The 21,034-nt window shown below is 20.9% G+C and overlaps 1 protein-coding gene across 1 annotated transcript in view; it reads left to right on the top strand.

The window, feature by feature from the left end:
• LOC128953970 (RNA-binding protein Musashi homolog Rbp6-like) overlaps nucleotides 1-21,034 on the top strand; it is a 156,808-nt gene that overhangs the window by 109,975 nt on the left and 25,799 nt on the right. The window contains exon 7 of the mRNA XM_054299519.1: nucleotides 2,930-2,978. Coding sequence (XP_054155494.1) covers nucleotides 2,930-2,978 — 49 coding nt within the window. The remainder of the gene's footprint in view (nucleotides 1-2,929; nucleotides 2,979-21,034) is intronic.

Here is a 21,034-nt window from a genome sequence, read left to right as displayed (position 1 = left end):
TATTCATATCAATTATAATTTAATTTAAAACATATTGTTATTAACGTTATTTACTTAACTTGAATAGAAAACATAATAATAATATATAAAAAAAGAAAATTATAATTTCATTATAAATATATTTTTTCTTAATTTATTTTTTTGTTTTATTTTTATTTAGCATTTAAATCTCTCTCTCTCTCTCTCTCTCTCTCTCTCTCTCTCTCTCTCTTTCTCTCTTTCTCTCTTTATAAACATATATAATTTGTGTTGAAATACGATATCATTAAACAATTTAACTGCAAGAATAATTTAATTTAGTATTATATAAATATAAATAAATATTTTAAAATTTTTTTGTTAGTTTAAATAAAGAGAATTTTTTATTCAAAAAGTCTTTTACTTTTTTTTAAAATAAAAAAAATTATATCATTTATAAATTTAAATGAGTATAATAGATATATTAGTATAAAATAATACTTTATTTTATATAATTATACTCAAAACAAAAAAAAAATCAAATGTTATATTTCGTTTATAATATTAAATGTCTCTTTTGTATGCTTTATATTATTATTAGTATAAGTAAGTAAAGAGTGAGTGAGTTAGTGATACTGAGAGAGAGAGAGAGAGAGAGAGAGAGAGAGAGAGAGAGAGAGAGAGAGAAAGAGAGAGAACTTCATATAAAATAGAGAATAAAAATTTAGTCTAAAATMATAATAATATATATTTAACTTCATTTGCATTTAATGTTTAGAGAGAGAGAGAGAGAGAGAGAGAGAGGAGAGAGAGAGAGTTATATAAAATATATAATACAACTAAATACTAACTTTATATACATATTATGTGAGCACTGGGAGATACACACACACATATATATATATACACACACTGAGGGAAAGGGAGGAAAATGGAAAGTATAAATATGCCATTAGTGTTGTACTGTAAAGTACAGTGTAGTATAAGTCAAGATAATATAATACAATGAAAAAAAAAAAAACAAAAACAAAAAAAAGATATTTAAAACTCTAGCAAAAGTCATAATGGAAACAACAGTGAAGGGAACAGTAGTTTACAAAATATCAGTACTGTATTGTGTTTTTTGCTTTTTGAAAATTGTCGCACAAATATAATTGCAAACATATGCATAATATAAGACATTTGTGCTAAAAAATTACTGTATATATATTAAAACAATACCGTATAGTGTTATATAATACATACAGTTAAATAAGTAAATGTGCTGTGAATACACATATACAGTATATAAGATACTGTAGAAAATTTATATACTGTATATAACTAACACAATGGCTGATGTGTGTGTGTGTGTGTTAAAGCATATATTGTTTCAATTAATTTATTAGTAGGAAAGGGATGAAACTGTGTGTGTGTGTGTGTGTGTGTGTGTGTGTGTGTGTGTGTGTCTGTGCAGAGATATATGCTTATGTCATCATAATTTTATACACTAATGATCTAACACTAAATATATATATATATATTAAATATATACAAAAGATACTGTATATATATGCAATTTATATTGATAAAATAATTTTTAATTTTCTCTATCATATTATTAGTATTATTATTATTATTTGATATTATTTTGTTACTACTAATTATGATTAGACACGAACTTTCAATTATAATAAATATCAATATATTGTATATAATTTATACTGTATTTAGACATTGTATTTTGCATTCATTATAAATAAAGCTTTTAATGTTATAGTTTATATATATATATATATATATATATATATATATAATTGAATATTTATCTTTTACCTGTTTTTGTTGCATAATAATAATATTGAAAAAAATTAATTTATATAAAATACAATTAAAAAATGTTTATAGTTATACTATATATATAATAAATCAATGTGTTTTTATGTTTTAGCACATATTAGTAATAATAAAAATAATAATAATATTGGTAATTAAAAATCTAGATATTGTAGACAACGATTATTAATATACTATTTATTTGTTGTTATTTAAATATGACATATAATATATATAACTGTTTTTTATAATACATAATCGTAATATTGAAATATTACTTAGCATGCATACATATTTATTAATTATTAAAATATTTATTTAAAAAAWTCTATACATTAGATAACTTTATAAAAACAGTATTATTATTTTTATGATTTATCTGGTTAAATATTATTTTTATTTAACTATTATATATATGTTTTGTTAGATTTCCCCCCCCCCTATTCAACATTAGTCTGTAATTAATTATAACAGTAATATTAAAAGTAATTTTAATAATAAAAAAAAGTAAAATAATAATAATAATAAAACTTAATGACAATGGCAGCAAATAAAATTTAATGACTTTTATGTGTAATTATACATTTAACTAAAAACAATGTAAGCTATATTATAATTGTTAGATATTAATTAGCATAATAAGCAAATTTTAAAAATATGTTATATTGTTGTATATATAATAATTTAGATAAATCAAAATAAAAATAAATTTTTTAAAACTTTAAAAGTTTAGTGTCAAAAATTTTATTCAAAATTACACTGTTACAACATTTTTGTAATTAATTAATCAATTAATTATTTTGTTGTTGTTAACTAAGTACAATAAAATTAAAAAATATATTTTATTTTAAATAATATATATATTGTAAAAATAAACATAGTATGCATTTATTTATTTATTTTTGATATAATAATTATGATAATTTAAAAACAAACTTATATTTCTGGCATAAATAGATTTTTACAAAAATATATTTCTACAAATAATTATAAAATTTAATTACAAAACAATATTTRTTTAAAAATGTTTAAACTAATTTATATATATATATAGAAAGAGAAAATGATATATCTATTATACTAAATAATATATTTAATACTTATATAATGTTTTAAATTTATTTATTAATTTTTTTCTGTATTATATCTCAAACAGATTGAAGACGCGATGTTGATGTTTGACAAACAAACGAACCGACACAGAGGTATGTCATATAATTTTCTCTATACTATCGCACAGTCGTGTATAGCACCTGTATTTTGAAATAACACCTACACATATATATATTACAAATTTGATGCTAATATTGCTAATCAAGCGCATAGAAAAATTTTCAATACACTAAAAAAATAAGTGATTACTTAAATAAACATACATAAACTAAATTTATAAAATAAATTAATTTATATATATATATATATATATATATATATATATTTATTAATTGCTTTTAATTTAAATAATAAAGTTGTCAAGGTAGATAATAAACAAAATAATATTATTATTATTATTAGACCTTGACATTTGTTAAGTAGTACTGGTATTAAATAGTAATGATAATAATATAAAAATAAAATAAAATAGAGATAATGTTGTAATTAATTCCGGCAATGTGTTGGGTAATTATATTTAAAAACACATAATTAAGCTAAATATCTATAGATATATATATATAAATATACTGGTATTTAATTGTATATATACTGTATATATATATATATATATATATATATTAAACTAGCTATAAATAATGCAAACACACACAAAAATTAGCTAAATTTTTAATTAGTCATAAATATAGTTAATTAGAAAAAAAGAGTTAATAATTTAATAGTTTTAGTTGTTTTTTTAAAAATATTTTCTATTTAGTTTTATTTTCATATATTATCATTATTTGATAATTAATTTAGTGTTATATTTGAAAATATAAATATTTCAAACAAATTTTTGTCAAAAAATCTATTTTATTTATTCATTATTTATTCACTAAAACGTATACTATTTCTCCATCTTTTGGTTTGATATATAAACAAAATATGTGGAAATTTTTAAAATTTTTAAAAAAAATATATTTTTAACAGAAATTTATTTATATATTTATAATAATATATATATAATATAACAATAAATTTTTCACTACATAAGAAGCAATAGATTTATTTTTTGTATTTTACTAAATATTTGTTATGAAAATAATAATAATAATAATAAGTGTATGTCATATCTAATATATTTATGCACACATTTGCATTGATAACTATTCTAGCGTTATAAACGTGCCTTTTTTAAACCATATAATAAATAATAGTGAATATATTATATTATATATATATATAATACATATGAATATAAAATTATTATCATATATTACTCTTAATATATACATATATTTCTAAATATATATATATATATATATATATATATATATATATATATATATATATATATATATATATATATATATATATTATTTGTAGAAATTCGTGTTTTTCTTTAGAAATCTTTATAACTTTTATATCACAAGAATTTATTTTCAAGTGTTTAGTCATACAGAATATTCTGTAAATTTATCTTTATTTCTCTCTTTCTTTATCTTTATCTCTATAACTATTTTTTGYAAAAAATTTTTTTACCAATTTATATTTTAGCAAAAATATGTCAAAACATATAGAAATAGTATAAACAATATTTATATACCGTAAATATATATATATATATATAAGCCGTAAAWATAGTAAATATTTTTCATCAGAAATTGTAAATTTATATATATATATATATGCTTTGATTGTGTGATTATTTTTTGGCTTTTTTTAAACAGTGCATTTGAATTGATATAACAAATTGTTTTTTTCACTATTTTTTTTGTTATTGTTGTTTGGTTTAAAAACTATGTATAAAACTGAAATACAGTACATAATGTATATAAATATAATACATATACTRTATAAACTTTTTGATATATATATATATACTAAAAATTGTCTGTTTGTTGTTGTTTTTATTTATAAATTTATAGGTTTAACACACAAAATATATGACTTATATTTTCTAAAAAACATATTAAATATGATTTCAAATTTTTAGAAATATTTTTACTAAAAGTATTTTTTTATTTTTTATTTTATTTTAAGTAAAAATATTAATAAAATAATAAATAGGAAAATATTCTTTAAATTCTTTACTCATAGAGTGTACTACTCTTTCATTCGTAATAATATATATATATACTGTATGTATATATATATATTTGTATTTTTTTATAACAAAAAAATAATAATATTAAAGCTAAAAGTACCAGAAATAAAAAAAATAAACTTTTATATACAGTAATAGTACTAATAATAATAATAATGAAGTCTAGCTGAATGAAAGCACCGGTAGTTTATAAGCTAGTGCTTTAAGTAATATACCAAAACACATACATACTGTACATACTGTACACACACATACACACAATAACTGAGACTAGTTTTTAGGCACAAAAAAACATAACATATCTTTCATACAATATATTTATAAACCAAACTTTTTACTAACACTTCACTTAACTCTCTCTCTCTCTCTCTCTCTCTCTCTCTCTCTCTCTCTCTCTCTCTTTATCTTTCTCTCTCTCTCTAATATAATGTTAACCAACACTAATAGCATAACTTTTTTTCTGTGATAAATAATATAGCCTCGAGTTATGAAAATGTACAAAATATTTTTGGTCTACAATATTGTTAGTGTGTTTATTCAATGCATAATTTTTTTTATTGAGTCAGAAATTTGCATATTTTTGGTTACAATATACTGTATATACAGAATATACTGTAGTATAATAATAATAATAGATAACATGTAAATACTAATATAGAAAATAATTTTTTTTTATATTTACATATTTTAATCAGTTTATTATTAGTATTACTACTACTATTTAGATTATTATTAATATTATTTTGATTTTTATATTTGTTATTACAATATGTTATGTATAAAATATAACTTTTTATGGTAACTCTTATTTTTATTATTATTATTACRTATWATTATTATACAATATTTACTTATGTTTGAAAAATGTTATCTTTATTAAAATTTGCTACAAATGTACAAAATATTTTTAACAATATTTTTTATTTTTATTAGATCATTGAGTAATAATAATAATTATTATTACTTAATATTTAAATGTTTTACTTTAATAAATGTAATTTTATTTAATAATATAAATGCTTATTGTTTTCTATTACTTTAATCATTATCATTATTTTAGATTATTATAAATAACAATCTATACATACATACAGACATTTTAGATATATATATATATRTATATATATTTAATAGTTTAGTGTSTAAATGCACAGTTAGGTAATAATAATAATAATATCCAACAGTGCTCAAACATTATTCACACAGATATATTGTATCCCATATACATGTATACATATATGAGGTAAATGTCACCAAAAAAACATCAAATATATATCCATAGCTATTGTTTTTATTGTTTAGTTTTTTAGTTTATAAACTTTATGTGCTCTCTCTCTCTCTCTCTCTCTCTCTCTCTCTCTCTCTCTCTCTCTCTTTATCTTAACTCTAACTCCTCTTAAATGTGTTTGTCTTTTACCACTCACTTAATCTGATGACACATTATATATAAGAGACTTATAAAACAAACAGACAAAACACAATATAGCACTCACTTTGAGAGAGAGAGAGAGAGAGAGAGAGAGAGAGAGAGAGAGAGAGAGATAACAGTCATATATGTAGTGAGTACTTGATGTAAAACCCGGCTCAGGTGTGTTTGTGTACGGTATGTGTGATTTTATATATATAACAGTATATCTATTGATATTTGCTTTTTCCCTGTATATATTGTACTCTAAATGGCTATAATGTGATATAAGTGCTATCAAAMTATATTACCACACATACACTGTATTATCCTTATTATTATTATTTAATATTATGAATACACATATGAATATACTGTAGTATATTATCTGTAYAGTACTTATTGCCTTAGAAAAAAAGGACAGGCATTTTATATTTAAATAATAGTTATATACTATTATTCAAAGATCTAGTAGTGTATGTATGTATTTATTTTTGTGAGTATATGAATGATATATATATATATATATGTGTTAACACATTTGACTCTCTTTCTCTTTATTTTAACTAATAGCTCATGTATTTACTGTATATAAATTATATGAGAGGTATTACTAAAAATAAATTTATGAGACATTTATGTCAACTCACACACACACACACACACACACACAAACTTTAGGCATACACTCTCACTGTAAACATAAGCCTGAGTACCATATATTTCAACCAACAAATCGTTTAGTACACCCGTTAAAACAAATTTATTATATTATATATGAAAAATATTTAAATATTTGTAAATGTTTATAGTTTTTTACAGAATATTCTATATATAATATATTAGGGATTTTTTTCAGTAATATTTTTTTTTGTTCTCAAACTTTTTTTTAAACTTTGACTAAAAGTCTATTTACTAAATAAATATAGTATACAGTATATAAAAATTATATTATTATAATTTTTCACATTTATATGCTTCGTATGTATAGTACGTACAGAAAATTTACTGTTCATTTGCTTTTATATAATTGTATTAATAGTTATTTCTATCATTTGTTATGAATATATGATTAGTAGTACAGTATATGAATATATATATAGTATATATCATATATAAAGATAATACTATATACTGTATATTAAAGTTGATAGCATTTCATACCAGGAAATCATCGACAATAGGATACCCGCGACTAGACTACCAGTGCTCTCTCTCTCTCTCTCTCTCTCTCTCTCTTGCACTCAATCATAATCCCTGTGTGTGGCTCTCTCTCTCTATACAGAAACATTGACACACACACACACACACTCACACACTCACTCACTCACTCACACTAGGAATGCAGTCCAAACGTCAGGTGCATATAATTTTTTAATGTCACTCCTCATTAATAATACCATTCCCTTTGCCACAAAAATTTACTACTACTACTACTATACTATATTAATATATGAAAAAACCAAACTATTATACTAAAGTCACTTATATATATATACTGAGATATATTGTGTACTATTCAATATATCATACGATCACTGGTATTATAATATACATGTTTGCCTAATTGCGTGCCATCATGTAGAGTATATATATATAYATATCTATATAATTTATATCGGTTGATATTAATGCTGACTTATTGTATGTTGTTGGCACTGTCGGTTTTATATATATATATAATTTTTTTATATATATATGCACTTACCATTTCTATCAGTGCACACCATTATATACTGAATCTCTTTACATATAAAGTACAGTAGAATATCGGATCAAATTATAATACCAGTGCTTTTCTTTTGCTATTATTTCTATTGTCATATATATATATATATATATATATATATATATATATTATATAGGATATGGCATATCATACATATGCATATTTTACAGTAGATATATGGCATATTACAGCATATGCTATTTATATATATAAATATGTATACCGTATATATATATATATATATATATATATATATATATATATATATATATATATATATATGTAGTATATTTGTAATTTATTTCCATGTAATCAAATGGCAAAACTTTTTGTTGTTTGTTGTTTAGTGTGTGTTTGAAACATAGTCAGTGAAAATCAAATGTTTATACTTAGTATTCAAATCTCAGATACATTTTCCTTCCGTATCAACTGTCTGTCCATAGGATATGAGATATACTTTCTACATATGTCTATAGTTTTGTTGGTTGTCTTTGTTTTTATATGTCTGAGCCGGGAATCAAATTGAAATAGTTAGTGAGTGAGTGAGTGAGAGAGAGAGAGAGAGAGAGAGAGAGAGAGAGAGAGAGAGAGAGAGAGAGAGAGAGAGAGAGAGAGAGAGAGAGAGACTAGTTTGATAGTATAACATCATCACAATCAGCACTATTAGGTTAAATTAATAGCTATAAAATACATACAAYAATTATTACATGTACTAMCAGTTAGTATACATTATACTGTAGTTTATATTATTAACATCAACACAAACACACGATAGTACAGTAAAATATACAATACATAGGAGTACAGTATCAATATCTACAAATATTTTATTATAAAAAAAAATAATTAATAACAAACCAAAAAAAAAACATACAGTAACATAATCAACATAAATATACATCAGCTCAATGCTAAACATTAATATAACAAAACAATCTTATATTATAKTTTGTATCACTTATTATAATTATAATTACAATTAGTTTTATGTTTATAAATCTCTTATATATAATCAATACATATATTTTGATATGTAAGTGAGATGATGATGATATATAAGAAACAAACAACAAAAATAATTATTGTTAGTTATATATATATATATATTAAATATAAAAAATAATTATCATATGGACAGCATATGGGGCTCTCTATTTGTCTATAAAACTAACTTTTTCTAGTTTGTGGATCCAGTTTCCTGGAAATGCTCTCTCTCTCTCTCTCTCTCTCTCTCTCTCTCTCTCTCTCTCTCTCTCTCTCTCTTCTCTCTCTTTATTTCTTTAACTAAAGAAACTAATAGTTAAATGAAAAGAGTATCTCATTTGAAGATATTTACTTACATTTTTGTTGTTGATATTATTATTTTTTTATTGTTGGTATTGTTGCTGTTGCTGATGATGTTATACTTATTWTATATATATATATACAGTATATTGTATTAACTAAATTTGTACAAATACTACATATAATACTGTATATATATATACTGTATTTTTATTTTTATTTTCTATGCTGTATGTTATTTACAAATATAGTATTRTATTTAATATACTGTGTGCAATATATTTTATATATTATACTAATTCATATGTATAGTAACCGGTATACTAGTAATGTAATACCTGTGCTAATGATTACTGGTTACACAATATACTGTTATATACTGTATACTGATATACCGTACTATACTATTAAGCATTTTTTTGTAACAAATAAAAGTTAGATATTTATATCTATTAATATATTTACAGTATATATAAGTTTAATATTATCTTATATACTGGTAAATGAAGCATTAATTATTAAAATATTTTTTTATAAAAAATTATTATTAAAAATATATATATTGTTTAGATATACTATAATTAAATCGATCTGGTTTTGTTTAATAAAATTTATTTATGCATAAAATTCAATATTTAAAAAAGTATATATTTTTTATTTATTTAATATTTTCATATAATTTTTTGATCAAAATTTATTATCAAATATTTTTATTTTAAATATTTTTTTTAAAACATACAATAATTTATATTATCATTTATTATGTTAACAACAACAAAAAGTTTTTTTTTTGAAAATWAAACATTTACTTTCACTTATCTATTATGTATTATCTCTCTCTCTCTCTCTCTCTCTCTCTCTCTCTCTCTCTCTCTCTCTCTCTCTCTCTCTCTCTCTCTCTCTCTCTCTCTCTCTCTCTCTCTCTCTCTCTCTCTCTCTCTCTCTCTCTCTCTCTCTCACTTACCCACTCACTCACTCAGTAACTGTCAAACATTGAATAAATTTTTAGCTCAAATCTAATGTCATATAAAATATATAAAGCTTTCAATTTTTATATCTAATATTTATCTGACAWAACTGGTATTCATAGCACAAATACATTGAAAAAAATATCAAACCTTTCGGCAATGGTCTCTCTCTCTCTCTCTCTCTCTTTAATAAAACATTTATTTTTTTTGCTTATATATATACAATATATCTAACGTTTTGTATTACAAAACTAGTAGTATATTCAATACATATGTCTATTCAGATACAGTATAAGTACTGTATGAATGAATGAATGAATGAATAGCATAGTATAACATAGCATAGAAACTGTTAGCAAACACACAYACACWCACACACTCAAGCACTGGTAGATAATATGTTGCAATAGGAGTCACAAACACACAGTCAGTCAGATATAAAATTGTGGCTAAAATGAAATGGATGTGCCATTTGTCTCGGTTCTCATCCATATAAACATACATACAATACATATCACACACACAGTTGTATATTAGAAATGAGAGAGAGATTTAACAAAATATAAAAAATAAAAAAATAAAATAAAAAGGGAAATGGATGTCAATAAATGGTTGGCCACTCTAATAAATAAGCAATGCTTAGGAGATCATAGTGTCAATCAAATAAAACAAAAACAAAAAAATAGTTAGTTTAATACAACGAAAACTGCAAAAATTAATTTATTCAACAAAAATATTTTGTTTTGTTTTATAAAACAATATACAGAGTATATAACTTATAAATAGTTAATATTTTTTTTGGTGTTGATATTTAATTTATAGATAAAGTTTTATTTTWTATTTTAAAACTTWTTTTGATGTTGTGAATCATATTATTTATTTTTTTGGTGGCATCTACTGTACTAATAGTTGYGTTAATATATTTGAAAAGTTAGGTTATTTACTTTTATTTGGTTGACTTTACAAACTTTTATTTAGGSAGGAGGGGTAGTGAGACCCCCCCCCCTCTACTCATAGATAAGCCATAACATTAGCAAATAACTAACTGTCCACACACACACACACACACACACTCAAAAAATAAACATATATAAATTGTATTATGTTGTGTTATTTTATTATTATTATTATTGTTTAGTTAGTAATAAAAAAACCATCAATAACTTATATATATATATATATATTTGTTAACAAATAAACAAACACAATTTCAAGTTAATATAATTATATAATAATAATAATTTTACAGTAATAGATTTTTTTAGTTAATTTAATTTGATTTAAAACTATTGTTTATTGTTGTTGTTGTTGTTGTTGTTGTTGTTGTTGTTGTTGTTGTATTATAAGGTTTATTAAATGCCAGTTATTTTAAAAAGTTTTAAAAATTTATTATATATTTCTCACGCACACAAATTTTATTGTTATATAGATAAATACTAATTTATATATATATATATGTAGTGTATTTATAATTTATTTTATGTATTATATATATCTACTATAAAAGTTATACTGTATATAAATATATACAATATATATATAAATTATATATAAATAGTATTTATCAAATAATAACTTTGTGTATGACTTTTGAAATCATGTATCCAATTACTATAAATTATATCATCTCTGATATATTTGATGAAAGACCTAAAACCAATGTATGTGTTAATACCAGTGCTATGGTTTCACTTTTGATATGATTATAATACTCACAATAATAATAATAATGTATAGGCATTATGTATTATACAGATATATATATATATACTGTATTTATAAATCAGTAATTCATTGAATTTATTGCAATCCGTTATTTTCAATGAAATTGTTTGATTCATATCGTGTGGTAATAAWATATTTCTTGTACACTATCATTGAAATCTATATATATTGCTAACTACTAGTCCTCATCAATACATAACTTGATATAAATAATGATTACTATTTGCTCACTGAATGTGTGTGTGTGTGTGTGTGTATATATGAAAATATCCAAATATATCACCAAATTTATTATTATTACAAATAGTTATGAAACAAACACATAGAAATTTTGTACAACAAAGTTTGTATAGTATTACTAACACACATACAGTATATACAGTACTAAACTAATTGTAACTAAAAGTTATATATATATATAAATATATAAAGAGTTAATATTTAATATCAAATAATAATAATAAGTTTTGTATATATATATATATTTATGTATATATACTTTCATAATGAACTATTTTCAACAAAAATAATTGCTASCTAAATAATTAACATCAAATACTTTAAAMATTATATTAATAATATACAGTATATGACTAAAACATTAAAAATTWAAAAAAAACAATTGTTGTCTTATATACTGTACTATTGAAAATAAAATTGTTTTGTTTTAAATAATAATAAAAATAATAATAAAACACACAATAGTAATACCAGAGATTATCTATAAGATATACTTTACTGTAATTTATATGAAATGGATAATAATTGATAACATAAATACTAAATTTTAGTTTAGATTGTTTKGTATTTATTTATTTTTGGTTAAATTATAATCAKTTTATTAATATTGTAAAATTGTTTATTGAAAATTCAAAGAGTCACATATACAGTATTTGTACACTTTTTTTAAATACAATTTTTTATATAATTATTTTTCTGATAAAAGATATCAATTATATGGTTTTCTCTCTCTAGGATTTACTCTCTTAAGTTATTGTATATTATAAACACTTTTAGTTTTTTTATATAACTACCAGTCCTCCAAAAAATAAACTATTTTTTATAGCTTTATATATATATATATATATACACAYAAAAAATCAAATATATAAATTTAAATATATATTTAAAAATAAAATCTCATTTAATATTCATTATGTGTGTGTGTGTGTGTGTGTGTTTGATATACTGTTTAATATATCATTACACACACACACACACACACACACACACACACACACACACACACACAGCACAGGGATTAAGGCTATGATTTCCCATGGATTAAGAGAGAGAGAGAGAGAGAGAGAGAGACGGTAGGTTAGGTACGCACACATCTAACGGTCCAACGGGTATCGGTTTATAACTATCATATATTTATTATATTTATATACTGTATGTTTATATTGTAAACCAACAATTATTATAGGGATTTATGCGCTTTAAAAGTATTTGTGTTATAATTATGATATATATACTGTATATACTGTATATAATATATTACAGTATAATATAAATAATATGAGATTTCAGGTCTTCTATCATTGTGTGTGTGTTTTAACCGCAAAAGTAGTTAAACTATAAAAAAACTAAAAAATAAAAAACTCATTTTAGATCTCTTATATATATATATATATTCTCTTCAATTATAATAATTTTTATGGGTTTTAAAAACGGTTTTATATAAAATGCATTTTAAATAATGATAATAATAATACTATCGTAAAATAGGATTTAAAAGTTTTTTATTTTTGCTATTTAAGTGAGTATTTTATTATATATATATATATACAGTACTGTATATGTGATACCTTTAAAATTGAAATTCATTCAAGTGTTTCAACAACAACAACGAAATATAGTTTATAAAAAAAAACATTATATTATTATTTTTCAGTAGCAGTGATATATGTATACAAAGATTTTTAGTTTAATATTATAAGATAACGTAAATATATTTTTTTTTTAAATATTTATATTAAATTTTTTTAACAAACAAATAAATATTATTATTTTTTTCAATTATCGCATTRAATGTTAATCAAGTAAAAATTTATTATTATTGTTGTAAATATAAATTAGTATTTCTATATATATATATATATATAATCAATTATCTTCAATTTTGCCGGCTCAGTTATCTTATTTGCTATTTGAGGTCCAACCAAATTAATGGCATCAAAACTATTTGCTCTCTYTCTCTCTTTCTCTCTCTYTCTCTCTCTYTCTCTCTCTWTCTCTTTCTCTCTCTTCTCTCTCTTTCTCTCTCTCTCTCTCTCTCTCTCTCTTTCTCTCTCTCATTCATTTGCCAAAAATTGTTTGTATATATATATATACGGTATATATCAGATCAGATTGTTTTGTACTACAATTTGTGACCACAAAATCTGGTAATTTATCAATTGTTTGAGACTCCCTAAGCTTCATTCATTCACAGCTAACATTACATTATAGTATGTCTATGAAAATAAAACCAACTGTCCATATAATGAGTGTCAACTCTATCTCACTCTTTCTATTTCTCTAAATATTTCTTAAATCCAATTTATTATATATTAGATTAGTCTTTATATATATATATGTTATATAAAGTATATATATATATATATATGCTTTGGTATAAAACTTAATATATATTTGTAAATACATTTATAATTGTTTTTAATCAATTAGTTTGTATTAATATTATTAATATCTCCTACAGTATAATACGTGAATTGAATATTAAATTTTGAAAAACTGATTTAATCAAAATCATATTTGTATATAAAATTTTCACAATTATTTTAATGAAAAAAAATAATATTATCTTTTGTTATTATTAACAATAATAATCAACTTTTTCTATATAAAAAATAATATTTTTTTATCATACAAATTATATATCAAATTTTTAATAMATAAAACTAATTCATAATTTTTTTATAGAAAATTTATGCTTTTTTAATAAACTAGTTATTATACTATTGAATGTAAATTTWAAAAAATAATAATTATTATAAATAAAAAAATAWTTAGAAAATAATTAAAAAAAATAATTTTTTATTGATATATTTTTTTATATATACATTGTATTCAATGTAATAAATTACAATAAATATATTAAATTTATTGAGATTATAATGATTATTATCTAAATGTTTTGTATTTAATTGAATTAGTAATATCGATATTACAATATTAAATAGAAAWTTATTGATTATTTTTACTCAAAACAAAAAAACTAATAGAAAACAACATTAATTAAAAATATATATAACTATAACATTAATTATATTAAATATATTTTTGTTTGATTGAATTTGCCTACCAAAAAAAATATTAATCATACAAAATATAATAAATGAAATATTGTTTGTCTATTCAATGTTTTTATATTAGAAAAAATGATTTTCAATTTTGACAAAAAAACATATATATATCTGATATTAATATATGAAAATAAAACATTTTGTTTTGCTGTTTTTATTTGTTGAAAAAAATTTAATATTAAATTTTGTTTTACATATGAAAAAAACTACACGCAATATATTTGTATAACAAAAATATGTATATACTGTTTGTGTATATATTATTACTTTAGAAATTATTATTAAATATATACTGTATATATATATATATATATATATATATATAAAAATATATCAATTTGTTTGCTACCCCATACAAAAAGTAAAGTAARAGTAAATATACAGTAAAATAAACAAATAGTTTGTTTTTTGATAAATATACTTAATATTGAATTTATGAACAACAAGAAAATAAAAAATACAAATTTGAAATACAAATTGTATTTTGATTTTTTGTGGAAAAAAATCTTATTTATTATAAATTAAGTAATATGTATTGACATATGTGTGTGTGTGTGTGTGTGTGTGTGTGTGTGTGTGATGTTATGTAAATTTATATGTCAATGTTTAACAATTACTAATATTTAAATTAYTAGAAAAATATTTTTAAAAATACATTATAATAAATAAACATATCTATTGGGTTTAACTCATTTTTTTATAGTGGTAATAATAAATTGATTTTATTTTTTAAATGTATAACAATAACAATAAAAACAAATATAAAATTTTGGTTACAGAATATTCTGATTAGAAATAAATCATGAATTTCAATAATATTTAAATTGTTAGTAATGTTTGGATATATTTTTTWTGTTGAAAAATGCCATTCAATTGTTTTGGTTAGTACTGTAAATCACTAAAACACATATTGATATTTATGTAAATTATATACAATATTTTGGGCAATTTTTTTGTTGTTTTAAAAACACATAAAATTRGTTATATATATATATATATATAAATTTTATGTTTACTGGAAAATTTATGCGAATTAAATAGTTTTTTTAAAAGTTAGCCAACAATAAAAATTTTTAATATATTAGACAAAAATAAATTTTWAAATAAATCTTTTATAAATAAATAATATGTATGTATGCGTTGGATAAAACAACCAAAAAATAATAATAGATTTTGAAGTAGCAAAAAARCAATTTAAAATTACAATTTTTATTACAAAAAAATGGATYCCAAAAAAAWCATTAAAACAATTTAATTGAATTTTTTAAACTTTTGCTTTTTAATTAAACAATTGATTTTTTTTGTTGTAAATTTTATGTTTCAGATTTCACAATTGAATTGCACTTTTAAAATACATAGAAATTTATTTCACTTTTGTGTCAATTATTGCACAAATATCTTATATATATAGTAAATGCAAATATTTATAATATATATGCTATATTRAGAGAGAGAGAGAGAGAGAGAGAGAGAGAGAGAGAGAGAGAGAGAGAATGTAATAAAATAAAAATACATTACATTTTTATGGTTGACTTACATTCATAGTCACACCATTGAAGCGATTAAAATGATTTACAATGAGATAGCAATAGTGATTGAAGGGTGGAAAGGGATTGATAGGATAGGGATGGGAAAGTTAGTTAAATTAAATCATGGATCGATAGGASTGTCTGTCCTCTCTCTCTCTCTCTCTCTCTCTCTCTCTCTCTCTCTCTCTCTCTCTCTCTCTCTCTCTCTCTCTCTCTCTCTCTCTCTACCCTTTCCCTTCCATATCCAGTACTCGCCAAAACCAACTATTAGACAAAACAAAAATTAAATACTACAGTATATATACTGTAATACATACATATTGTATATACCAAAGAMAYACATATATACATACATACATTATATACACTATACATAAGATTTTGTCTTTTATTTTATTTAATCTCAAACTCTTGTATCAGTCAATCCCTTTTTAGTTTCCTATTAACTAAAATACAAAACCAATGGTATAGTTCCTATCAAGCGAGCACTGGTAGACTACTTCTAGGCTGTAGACAGTAAAMAGTACTTATATATATATATATATATATATATATATATTTCTACTATATCTTCTACTACATTTTTCTCCATCCCTTTCCCTGCCCTCTCTCTCCCCCATTCACCCAGTTTTGCAAATGGCTATCAATTTAATGCATTTTAACTTTATTTCACTTAATTTTCTTGAGACAATCATTAGTCGGGCGGACATTATTTTCAAAGTAAAAGTCAATCTATAAGACACTATAGACGGGTTGTAATGAATGAATGAGTGAGTGAGTGAGTGAGTGAGTGAGTAAGTGAGTAAGTGGATGAGTGGGTGAGAGAGAGAGAGAGAGTATTTTTGTTAACTAAAACACTATTATTATTATTATTGTAAAACAAACTATTATTATTATTATTATTATTGTATTGAAAGCAAACTTTTAATTCTCTTTCTCTCTCTCTCTCTCTCTCTCTCTCTCTCTCTCTCTCTCTCTCTCTCGCTCTCTCTCTGTTTGTGTGTGCAATAAAATCACAAACAAAATAATGTAATGTATTGCCATTTGGCTATAATAACAATTTACTGGCCTTTCAATTGTTAAACAGCTTTTCTATATATCTTTCTCTTTATCTTTCTCTCTCTCTCTCTCTCTCTCTCTCTCTCTCTCTCTCTCTCTCTCTCTCTCTCTGTTTGTGTGTGCAATAAAATCACAAACAAAATGATGTAATGTATTGCCATTTGGCTATAATAACAATTTACTGGCCTTTCAATTGTTAAACAGCTTTTCTATATATCTTTCTCTTTATCTTTYTYTTCTCTCTCTCTCTCTCTCTATCTTATTATATATAATTAAATTATACTTTAATGGTTGAAAATAACAAATATTACAATTTACTTCAAGAAAAAATAGTCTATATTGCAAACTAATAGGAAAATAAAACAAAATTATATATACGATATATCAATATATATTATATATATACTCTGCTATTATATTGCTACTAATAATGTCTACTATATATGTTTCTATACATTAATCTTATTTATAGTGTTTTTTTTWWWAAAAAATATTATCATTTATTGACACAATTCTCAAATAATATTTTAGATTATTATTATTAACTAWTAAAAATAGRAATAATAATTATTTATTTTTTCAAAAAGATACTAGTTTAAATTTAAATAACACACATTTGTATTTAATGTAAAAATAATRATAAATATTTTTACATAGCAGTTTATTTTGTAGATAAATATTTTTCAGCATGGTTGATTAACTTTTTAAATAGTGTATTACATAATTATAGATAATTATTTGACTAGAAAATTACTTTTATTTTAAAATTTATTAAACTATTAATCAATATTATCTATATATATACAGTATATCCTATATATTTACTCAAATGACATACAGTTAACTAAAATTTTATAGATATATACTGTATCTAACCTTTAGTCTCTCTCTCTCTCTCTCTCTCTCTCTCTACTTACTAGTAATTGTAAATTTAATTGAATTAAATAATCATTAGTCTCGGATAGAGTGGGTGAGTGGGTAAGCACTGATAATCAATTGAGTGTTTTAACTGAGACATACACTACACACACACACACACACAAGTGATTAATTAATTTTGAACCCGACTTTTAGTAGTAGTATCCCATGTATTGATGATATTGTTTTATATATAGGAAACAACAAATTTATAATAAAAAAAATTAATTAATTTACTTTTGACTTTTAACATTACAATATATCAATGTATAACATCACATCAATGACTGGGCAATAATAATAATAATAATAATAATCAATGAGCTGTTCATTAAATGTTTTTACACTACAGTATTTTTAGACCGTATAATATTATAATACTAGTAATAGTAATAATACTGTAATATATTAGTACATTAAATGAAAATACYGTATATATATTAAGTACATATATTGTATCTGATTTAAGTGTTTTAAATATAATAATAGTAAATATAAAACTTTTAATTGTCGTATTAAACAATTTCTTTAAAAAAAGACAATACAGTTAGTTGTTATACATTATATTATCAAAAGTGTTTTGAAAATATCATATATAATATATATAAAAGCGATACAAAAATAAAATAAAACAAACACATTTTCCCAATTGTGTCCCCAAAAAGTTGTTTAATTAAAATTTTGTGTATTTTTCCYTGATTTTAATCAAAAATATAACAGTAATTATAATAATAAACAAAATAAAATAAAATTATGAAATAAGAAATTTATACTAATTTTTCAAGACAAGAAAAATTAATTTCATTTAATTAAAATATTTTATATTATTTATACAAATTATATTTACGACATAAAATAAAATATAATATATATCTGAGATAATACTAGATTATACTAATAATTTTAATAATTAAAATATTAATTAAAAAATGTACAAAACTTATATATATATATAAAATTAAGACACTAATAAATATTATCATAATTAGCATTAATGTAAACTACTATTAGATATTTTAACTTAAATAATATTAATAACTGTAAAATTTTTTACATTTATATTTATTGTTTAATACTATACAATATCTAAATAAATAATATATGAATATAAGTGTCTTAAATAAATTTATAGGATTATACTCCTAAAAATAATACTGACACTTAAATTATATTATTTATTATATATAATATTAAAATATAAAAATATAAAGAGAAATCCAGAGAAAATAATATATATATATAAGCAACAAAAAAATGGGAAATAATTAAATCATTGAAAAATATAGTATAATATTTCCTTATTAATATTATATATCATACAGTATTAGTACTGTACTATAAAAACAATAGTTTCAGTAATAATAATAATAATATTAAGACACAAAACAGAAATTAGTGAAACTGTAATTATAATGAGATATAATATATATATATATTTATATATATATATATATATATATATATATATATATATATATAATATAATTATAAAGAAAACTTAAGAGAATATTCTCTCTCTTTTTCTCAACTCTATTGAGAATATTCAATGTATTTATTTAAAACACTTTATTTGCTTAATTTAAAAGAGAAAAATTGTTATTTCTCTCTCTCTCTCTCTCTCTCTMTATATATATATATATATATATATATATATAATATGTAATATCAGATTTATAAAATATAAATTATAGACATATATATATATAGCTAAATGTATTATATAATTATATAAATACAGTAAAAAATTAAAAAAGATATGCATATATTATGATTAGTATAAATCTAATAAATACTTTATGCATATAATGATATATTTAGTTTAATGTCATTACAGTATTTAATAAAAATGATTTTAATTTAATTAAATCTCTCTCTCATTATTTACAGTATATATATATATATATATATATATATAAGTATTATTTTTTTCTTGCGTAACACTCATACAAGAAAATACTTTATAAACTCTTCAAAAAAAAGTATAATATAATTTATTAAATAAATATATAAATAAATATATAAATAATATATAAATAATATATAATTAGTTTGATTTTCTAGTGAATTGAAATTAAAAAATTTAAGATAAATTTATATTTGATTTTCCACTGAATTTTTATTTATTATTTGTTTA

This window comes from Oppia nitens, unplaced genomic scaffold (genome assembly GCF_028296485.1).
Source record: "Oppia nitens isolate AA-2021 unplaced genomic scaffold, nextdenovo-longstitch-racon4-pilon3 scaffold24_pilon_pilon_pilon, whole genome shotgun sequence".
Lineage (NCBI taxonomy): Eukaryota > Metazoa > Arthropoda > Arachnida > Sarcoptiformes > Oppiidae > Oppia > Oppia nitens.
Note: the sequence above shows the minus strand (reverse complement) of the source record. Positions and strands in the feature narration are given on the sequence as shown.